The 10,050-nt window shown below is 34.2% G+C and overlaps 1 protein-coding gene across 1 annotated transcript; it reads right to left on the reverse strand.

The window, feature by feature from the left end:
• Positions 1 to 6,524: 6,524 nt before the first annotated feature.
• On the reverse strand, positions 6,525 to 9,757 carry LOC107496808 (receptor-like protein 7). The gene has a single exon (XM_016118139.3). The coding sequence runs from the start codon at positions 9,657 to 9,659 to the stop codon at positions 6,681 to 6,683; it is 2,979 nt and encodes a 992-aa protein (XP_015973625.1). The 5' UTR covers positions 9,660 to 9,757; the 3' UTR covers positions 6,525 to 6,680.
• Between the last annotated feature and the right edge of the window lie 293 nt (positions 9,758 to 10,050).

Consider the following 10,050-nt stretch of genomic DNA (forward strand, 5'->3'; position numbering starts at 1 on the left):
CAAAATTTGCCAAACGTTATGATAAGGATGACAAGATGGATATCCATTTATGATGGGTAGTCCAACATTTTCAATAGTAAATAAATTAAATGAAAGTTTGAAAATAAGGAATTATTAAGTAAACATATATATGAATCATTTTTATTGAGCTAATTATATTAATACTAGAATTTCTATTTACACTTTCTTATTTTATATTTATTATATCTTCTTTAATTATTTATTTTACAACACGTTATCAGCACGAGACTCTGATCAAATTTTTAGGAAGACTCTAGGTAACAAATTTTCGTTATGTTGAAGCTCTCTCATCTTGAATTTAATACTCTTTATATATTTGGAAATAATTATTTATCATGAATATTAGATGCTGAAATCCATCTTGATTTAATGGATCTTGGAGATACCATTAAGGCTGAAAATAATGCATCCCAGAAGGATAAAGCCAAAGTCATGATTTTTCTTCGTCGTCATCTTGACGAAGGATTGAAAAATGAATATCTCACATTAAAAGATCCTGCAGATCTTTGGAAAGACCTTGAAGAAAGGTACAATCATCAAAAAATGGTGATACTTCCTTAAGCCCGATATGAATGGACGCACTTGCGTCTACAAGATTTTAAATCTATAAATGAATATAATTTTGCAATGTTTCAAATTATCTCACAAATGAAATTATGTGGGAAAAAGATAACTGACCATGATATGTTGGAGAAAACTTTCTCAACCTTCCATGCCTCGAATGTGCTCCTGCAGCAGCAGTATCGAGAAAAAGGGTTTAAAAAATATTCTTAGTTAATTTACAATGAGTTGCTATTGAAAAATCATGAAGCGCGTCCGGCTGGCGCCGGCCCATTTCCTGAAGTAAATGCAGCAAATTACCCCAAAAGAGGTAAATGGCAAGGTTTTAATAACAAGAAAAATTATGGAAGGAAAAGGAATTATATTCAAAAGAGAGGATCTCATCAGAAGTGGGATAAAAAAAGAAATATCGGGCAGAATAAATCGATAGAGGATAAGTATTTCCGTTGTGGTGGAAAGGGCCATTGATCACGTACCTGTCGTACCCCAACGCACCTAGTCGATCTTTATCAAACATTTTTGAAAAAAGACGACAAAGGAAATGAAACAAATTTTGTTTCAAATGATGCTGAATTATATGGATGGAACCATCAAACATCTTAATTTTGATGGTACCGATTTCTATAATTTCTTAGGCATGATCATCTCCTATGAGTGCAGAGCCTTTTGAAACAGGTTCATAAGTACTAAATCACTCATGATGTGGAGTCATGTGATATGTTGTTGCATAATCCAATAGCCAGACATCAACTAGTGGTTTATTGTTTTCATGACCAATAGCAGCTTTGATGCACAATGCATCTCCATCATCAGAGGTGTTTGCAACACAACCATATGAGGTAGTTGAATTAACAATTTTTTCGATGCTCTTCTTGTTAAACCAATAATCTTTCTTCAAGTGTCCTTTTGAAACAGGTTCATAAGTGCTAAATCACTCGTGATGTGGTATCATGTGATATGTTGCTGCATAATCCAATAGCCAGATATCAAATAGTAGTTTATTGTTTTCATGACCAATAGTAGCTTCGATGCACAAGACATCTCCATCATTAGAGGTGTTTGCAACACAACCATGTGAGGTAGTTGAATTAGCAGTTTTTTTGTACTTTTCTTGTTAAACCAACAATCTTCCTTCAAGTGTCCTTTCTTGCCACAATTGTAACAAGTAAGGTTCTTCTTTTGAGACCTCGATCTCCCATGACTTTGACTCCCACTACAGCCATGCATGTTCGATTAATCTGCCTCTCATCACCGACAAAATTTTTGCTTGCTTTGAACTCTATGTTCGATCATCTTTATTTTTTCTTCTGCTTTCTTCTTTAAGAATAACATCAGCAACATCATCAAATCGAAGTTGATAAGCAATATTGTTATTTGTGATGTTGATGATAAGTTGATCACACGAGTCTGGTAAAATTTGGAGAAGAAGTTCAACACGTTCATTTTCTACATTTTGACACTCCATGGCTATCAATTATGAAAATACAGTATTAAGATTATTGTTGTGATCCATTACCAATGTAGATTCACTCATACGAAGAGTATAAAGTCTCTTTGTCATGAATATCCTATTGTGAAATGACTTTACCTCATATAACTTAATGAGTGCTTCCTAAATCTCTTTTGCTGTCTATTTCTCTGAGATGTTTAACAATACAGAATCTGGCATAGCCAAGTGTAAATTGGCAACGATATTTCCCTCCATCTCTTTCCACTTGTCATCAGGTGTATCGGTAGGCCTGCCTTCTGTTGCTTTTAAGTAATTCTCATTTCTCAAAATTGCCTTGATCTTCAGTTTTCAAAGAAAAAAGTAATTCCAATTGAATTTCTCTATCTTAAATTTTGTTGTCATAGTTTTGACACCAACTTGCCTTTTGCAGCAGAAGATTAACAACCTAAAGTTCTAATAGTACTGTTAGGTGCCAGAGTTAATAGGAACAGAATAACACAACTAAAATTTGTAAACGAGAAGAACTGAACAAGAATTTAGACACTAGTAAGAATTTGGACTATCTCTTTTACCGACTTCTAATAAGTGGTTTTTCGAGTTGTGACCACGATCTACATATGTAACCTCTTTACACTAATTTGAACCTCGTCGCTTCATCTTACCGACCATCTAGGTTGGGCAATGATTTTCGCATTTTTTCGAGTTTAAGTTAGTGTGTGCTATAGATTAAACAATGGAATAAGAAATAACTTATCATTAAAGAATATTGAAATAATTTACAAGTGCTTTGGCTACTAAGTTTTTTTGGACATCTAACTCATACTCCTTACTATGGTGCCTTGTTAGAACCCCCTTAGGAAAACCCTTCTTGAAAAAAAATCATAAGGTCATGAAAAAGAGTACATTAGGGAGCAAGGTACACCTTCTAACTGTAGTACTTCTTTAAGTTGCATGCATGTCACGACCTTGGAAGTTCATTTTCTTGCAAGTCAAACACTCTAAAGTAACCATTTTCCAAGACTTCAAGGATATTGTAAGGTTCTTTCCAGTTTGTAGCCAGCTTTCTTTCACCCGACCTTGGTGCTTTGATGTCATTCCGGATTAGTATGAGGTCTTTTGTGGCAAAGTTATTTTTTACGACTTTCTTGTTATATCTTATGGATACCCTTTGCTTTAGTGCTTCCTCTCTTATCCGAACTTGTTCTCGAACTTCTAGAAGGAGATCAAGTTCTTCTTTTTAAGTACAGACGTTTCCTACTTCATCATAGAATCTAACCCTTGGAGATTTTTCATTGACTTCTATAGGAATCATGGCTTCTATGCCATAAGCAAGTCGAAAAGAAGATTCTCCAGCTGTTGAGTAGGGGGGTTATCCGATATGTCCACAAGACTTGAGGGAGTTCATTGGCCCATGCTCCTTTTGCGTCTTGTAGTCGATGCTTCAACCTGGCTAGTATGACTTTATTTGCAGCTTCAGCTTGTCCATTGACTCGAGGGTGCTCTACTGACGTGAACTGGTGCTTAATCTTGAGACTTTCCACTAAGCTTCTGAATGTTAATTCGGTAAATTGAGTTTCATTGACCGTGGTAATAGAGTGTGAAACCCCAAACTGAGTGACTATATTTTTGTAGATGAACTTTCGATTTCTTTGAGTTGTAATGATTGCCAGAGGTTCTGCCTCAATCCACTTAGTGAAATAATCAATCTCCACTATGAGGTACTTCACCTGCCCAGGATCTTGTGGGAATGGACCGAAGAGACCTGGGTCCAATTTTACAAATGGCCAAGATGAGGTGATGCTGATGAGTTCTTCTGAAGGTGCTACAAGGAAGTTAGGATGCTTTTGGCAAGACGGACATTTCTTGACAAAGTCGTCTACTTCCCTTTCCAAGATCGGCCAATAGAAGCCAGGTCGAACCAATTTCTTGGCTAGTGACCGAGCTCCTAAGTGATTTTCACATATGCCGCTATGGACTACCTCCAGAATTTCATTAGTCTTGGAGGTCGCCACACACTTTAGTAAAGGTGTAGATATCCATCTTCTATAGAGAACGTTGTGGACTAATGTGTAGTTTTGTGTCTCCCTACTTATGAGTCTCCTTGCTTCACTTTCTTCTTTAAGGATGATATCGAATTTAAGATATTCAATGAAAGGGTTCATCCAACCCAAGTTTAGATTGGAGATAATCAATGTGTTCGACTTATCGACCTCCTTGACCATTGATAGTATGTAGAGAGTTTCCTGGATCAAGCTCCTGTTGTTGTCCCCTAGTTTAGTGCTAGCCAATTTCGAGTGGACATCGGCTCGGGTATTGGATTCTCGAGTTATATGTCGGACCTCTGCTTCCTAAAATTGAGCTAAGTGTTCCAGTGTTTCTTTTAAGTACTTCTTTATATCGGGGTCCTTAGTTTGATAAGTTCCATTAATTTGAGAGGTTATTACTTGAAAGTCACTAAAAACGACTAACTTTGTGGTCTCGATTTTTTTTACTAGCCTCGAGCCAGCAATTATGGTTTCATATTCTGTTTGATTATTGGAAGCTGGAAACTCAAATTTTAATGAAAGTTCTGTAACACCCTACCATAAAGTCTTATGCTGTAGTTGTAAGTTGTAAGTCAGAGGTGGTGAGCTATTTCGACATCTAAAACTTAAAAATACGTATATAGTATTTGAAGAATAATAATATATCTAGGAACCTATAAAAAAAATATTTGATATACAAAAACAAAATATATATATATATAAATATATATATATATATATATATGTAAAAATTTAAAAAAAAATACACGGCAAATACTAATTTCGATTTACGAAAATAAGGCCAGCTAGGATAATATATTGTTTTGGACACTGATTTTCCACAAAGCGCGTTAAATAACAAGTTACTCTAATAAGTAATAACCAGGAAAGTTGCATGATATGGACTATGGAAAATGAAGAAGGAATAAGTCAATAAACATATTAAGAGTGATGACCAATACACAAAATATTTTTATTTTTATTTTTATTTTTCTTCAATTCCTTTCAAATTTCCTATCACACTTAATCAAAGCGACAAATCTTTTTCATCAATGCTCAAGTCCTCAGACTCAGTGTGCTAAGAGTTGAAGAAGTCCGACTCTTCCTCACCATCTATTTAAAATTTTAAAACATATTTTCTCTAACTAAAATTCTTACCAAAAAGAATTGGCGGTTTCTATAAACGAAATCATATATATAATGTCATGTACAATAATCTTACTGTGTTTTTAAAACGTCATTCCTACTAAATTAGAAGTCTAAAATTATATATATCATATAAATTGAGAATTAGTTTTATATATTCACAGTCTAATTTAATTTCACGTATATAACAATTTTTTCTAAAATAATATGTAAATTATTTTTTATAATATCACATCTTAATTAGATATTTATTTTTAATTTGAGTTACTATCTTAATCATAGTTAGATTATATTATAATTAAATTTTTAAAAGAGATAAATATATAATGGAAAAGTGTAAGGAACCAATGGAATATTTGTACAATGTGTACAATGAGATTTAGGATGTTGGATTCAGTATTAGAGATATAACCATTAGTGTTTCCTTTTTCTATCGGCTTAAGCTTTTGAGATGAGTGGTTTCATGACATGATAATTCAAAAGGTCAAGAGTTCGATCTTTGGTGAATTCTAACATCACCCTTTTACAGAAGTGAAAGACTTAAAGCCATTACATAAATGAATACTTTAAAAATGAATACTTTAAAAAATTACATAATTATTCATTTTAAAAATTAATTTAATTATACAATAGTCTAATCATGGTTAACCTAATAACCAATTAAAAAGTGACATATCATACAAAATAAATTACATATTATTTCACGAACAGTAGAATCCACCATTTTTTTAAAATGTAGATGAACATCTTTTTTAAAAGGGCTTTGATTATTTTATATTGATTTAAAATTCAAAATATATTAAATAAAAGCATACAATTAGTTAACAATAACAGTTGAGAATATGATGTTTTATATTAAGAATTTTCACATGAAATGTAATATACGAGCAAAGAAAGTTCAAAGATCCGTAATTTTGTGTGAGCAAAATTAGTCTTAATTAATTATCTCTATTTTACGTAAATTTATAGTCTTACATAGTTAAACTTTTAATTTAACTATTAATTTTTTTTATATACAAATATACATAGATCAGTTGATTTTAAAAATTTATATTAGTTCATGTGATTTTATGATTTAAATTATATTATTATTTTATATTTTACATATTTAATTAATTTTTTAGATTTAATGTCAAATCTGAATTTTTACTGCATTTGTCTAAAAAAGGGCACCGAGTTATTTTTTGTACCATTTACATAAAATGATCCTAGTCGAAAACACTCTCATGATAAATTATTTTGATTTAAAACAAGAGCAACAGATCAATAGTTAGGTTTTCTTATTGATCGTTAATTCACAAGAAGTTGAAATAATAGATGATTCATCTATAATCTATTCATTAATAGAAATAGTATATTTTATTCAAAAAAACAGAGTAACTCACATCATTACAGAAAAATAATTAAAAAAAATAAAAGGAAAACACATGAAGCTAACACAGTCTCTTATCTGCATGGCCTCTCCTGCGCTTGTTTTGTTAATTATATCCACAAAGAAGTCTGGCAAGCCACAGGGGTTTAGCAGTCTTCATAAACAACCTTCCAAGGAACATCCCAAATACCACTCCGCATCCATATCCCACTGCTACTGACTTCCACCCAAATAATGATTCTTTTGCTTCAGCAAACACTGAAGGTGGTTGTTCTTCATCATTGCCGCATGACTTTGACAAAGGGAATCCACAAAGCATTGGATTATCTTTGTAGGAATCATTTTGGAATGTATTGAATTGTTCTCCTGTTGGTATCATTCCCTCCAATTGATTTTTAGAAAGGTTCAAGACAGATAGGAAATTCAAATTTGTCAAAGCCATAGGAATCTCACCTTTCAATTGGTTGCACGAGAGGTCTAACCATTCCAAACTTGTTAAATTTCCCAGAGTTTCTGGAATCATACCACTGATTTTATTGTAAGAAAGGTTAAGTCCTTTGAGAGAACTTAATTCTCCAATGACATGTGGGATTCCTCCTTCAAACATGTTATTTGACAAGTCTATAGTTGTGAAAGTGGTTAATATTCTAACTAGCTCCATGGAGTGACCTTTGATAATGACCACTACTGAATCATTGTATGTTGTTCTCGAGCTGACAGTCATGTATGACAAACCAGGAGGATGATGAGTACTATCATTCAAATCCTTCATTCCTTGAAAATTCTGAAAGAATGAGGTTGGCAAAGGGCCACTAAATTTGTTGTTGGAAACATCAAATATTCTCAACTTTGGAAATGGATGTTCGGCACTCAAACTAGTGATGGTACCATGAAACTTATTTGCTCGTAAACTGAGTACCTTTAACTCCTGAAGCGTTTCTAGCCAACTGGGAAACACATCCTCTATGTTATTCTCTGCAAGATCCAAAACTTCCAACGATGTGCAGTTAGCTAAAGACTTTGGTATTGAACCCTCTAGTTGGTTGTGGTTCAATTTTATAGTTTGAAATTGGTTGCCTTGAGAAAAATTTGTTGGTATGCTTCCATGAAAGTTGTTCACTTGTAGATCCAAAATACTGAGAGAAAGAAATGCTCCCAGACACTGAGGAATCAAGCCAGACAAATGATTGTGAGACAAGATGAGTGCACTGAGGGAGCTTGCATTGCAAAATGCTGAAGAAACGGTACCAGTGAAGTTGTTGTTTGAGACTGAAAATATTTGAAGGCCATTTGGTGGAATTGGAAGTTCTCCTTGCAGCCGATTGAAACTAAGATCTATATAGTAAATGTTCTTCCATTTGTGCAAGAGATTACGACTAAACCATTTGGGAATCACCCCGTCAATTTTGTTATGAGAAAGATCTACATAGGCCAGGCTAGGTGAGAAATAGTCAACATTATTGTTATCAAAATTAATAGAGAGAAAATTATTGTAAGATATATCAAGAGTTTCTAAAGATTTGAGCTTTGAAAATTGGTGAAAGTCTACATGACCGCTCAACTCAGTTGATGATAAATATAACTCTGTTAGATTTTCAAGTTCAAATATTGAATTTGGAAAACTACCTTGGAGTTTGTTATCAGAGAGAGACAACGTTTCCATAGAATAAGTCGAGAATTTACCGATTGGTCCTACGAACTTGTTGTTACTAAGATCCATATATGTCAATGAAGACAAAGAAAAACACCAATCTGGGATTGTCCCATTTAATAAATTATGGTCCAAATAAAGAAATTTTAATATTGAGAGTTCAGTGATATTGCTTGGAATTGGGCCTTCTAAATTATTAGCTGATAAACTTAAATCAGAAAGTTGGGTTAGATAAAACAATGATGGCGGCAGCTGACCTCCTAGACTGTTAGAATCAAGTGACAAAGATTCTAATTTGGTGAGGTTGTGGAACACATCTGGGATATGACCATTGAAATTATTAGCACTAAGATCTAAGACGGTGAGATGTTTGAGGTTTGAAAGCAAAGATGGGATTTCACCATGAAGTGTGTTTTCTGCAAGGCCTAACACAGTTAGTTGAGTGAGGTTCCACAAAGAAAGAGGTACCAATCCATCAAATTGGCAACTCCCCAGAGATAGTTGGTTAAGAGACTTCAAATGGCCAATGGAATCAGGTATTTCTCCTGAGAATACTGTGTCAGTGAGATACAAGATCCTTAGAGGAGTGCTCCAGTTAGACTTTGGAAGTTCAACTTTGAGGTCTTGATTATCTGACAAAGTTAGTTCTTGGAGATTAGGTAAACCAAGTATGCCGATTGGAAAATTCCCATGCAACTTAGTGTGTCGAAGACTCAATGAAACCAAAGAAGATGACAAATTCATCAACAAAGACAGTGAACTTTCTCCGATGGAAGACATGTTTACCTCATCTAGAACTAGCTCTTTCAAGTTAGTGGTGTTTAGAATGAGTTTGTTCCATGTGGATGGATCAATTCTCAATTTGCTATATCCCATTTCATCTAGCGTTTCTGTACGTGAGAGATCAAGTGAGAATAATTTAGACAAGTGAGAAATTGTGAAGGGAATATCACCACCCAATGCTGAGTTTGAGAGATTGAGATGAGTGAGAGCCGCAAGGTCACCGATTCTAGAGGAGAGTGGAGAGGCAGAGAGATCATTGTAAGCGAGGTTGAGTTGTTGAAGATGAGTGAGATGGAAGAGTGTGCTGTTGGAATTGAGTTCACCTTTAAGCATGCTGCAACTGAGGTCGAGGCCAATCACGTGCCCTGACGTGGTGTCGCACGTGACACCATCCCACTCGCAACAGTCAGTATTGTTGTTCCAGGATGCTGTCTTGGGATAAGATGAACAATAAAACTCCGCCTGCCACCGCCACCACAAGTGTTCGAAGAATGAAGTGTTGACGGCAAATGAGTTCTTGAATTGGAACAAGTTTGAGCTGTCATCATGGTTACACAATGGCAACACTGATGATGAGGATGTGTAAGATGGAGTATGAATGATGAGTAACAAGAGTGTCAGCACAAAAGATGGCAATGCAAACCACCCCATTTCAGAAAGTTCAGATTTTTTTATTTGATGTTGGAAGAAGGAGAGGATTTGGGTATGTGTGTGGTACGCTGCATGCTTCCAATCCAAGAGTAAATGCAAATTTATAGAGAGCACCCCATGGGATAATAATAATATGCTTCAATTTTTAATATATTACAATTATAAGGGTGTAAACCGTAAAACACTGCAAATAGATAGTACTTCTCATTTACGATAACTTCTGACTTGCTACCATGAATGCGATTGATTTGAAATACTTGTTTGATAGTATTTATTGTGATTTGTAGAAACTAGCACAAAACAAATACCATACATAACTTGCATTGCATAATTAATACTTGAGAAAGTTTAGAGGTAAGCATTTTTATTAAAATTTGGTCAGTAATTAATC

The sequence above is a fragment of the Arachis duranensis genome, chromosome 7 (assembly GCF_000817695.3).
Source record: "Arachis duranensis cultivar V14167 chromosome 7, aradu.V14167.gnm2.J7QH, whole genome shotgun sequence".
Lineage (NCBI taxonomy): Eukaryota > Viridiplantae > Streptophyta > Magnoliopsida > Fabales > Fabaceae > Arachis > Arachis duranensis.

Bases quoted from the DNA above. Each gene is read 5' to 3' on its own strand.
- LOC107496808 (XM_016118139.3), bottom strand. From the start codon at position 9,659: ATGGGGTGGTTTGCATTGCCATCTTTTGTGCTGACACTCTTGTTACTC.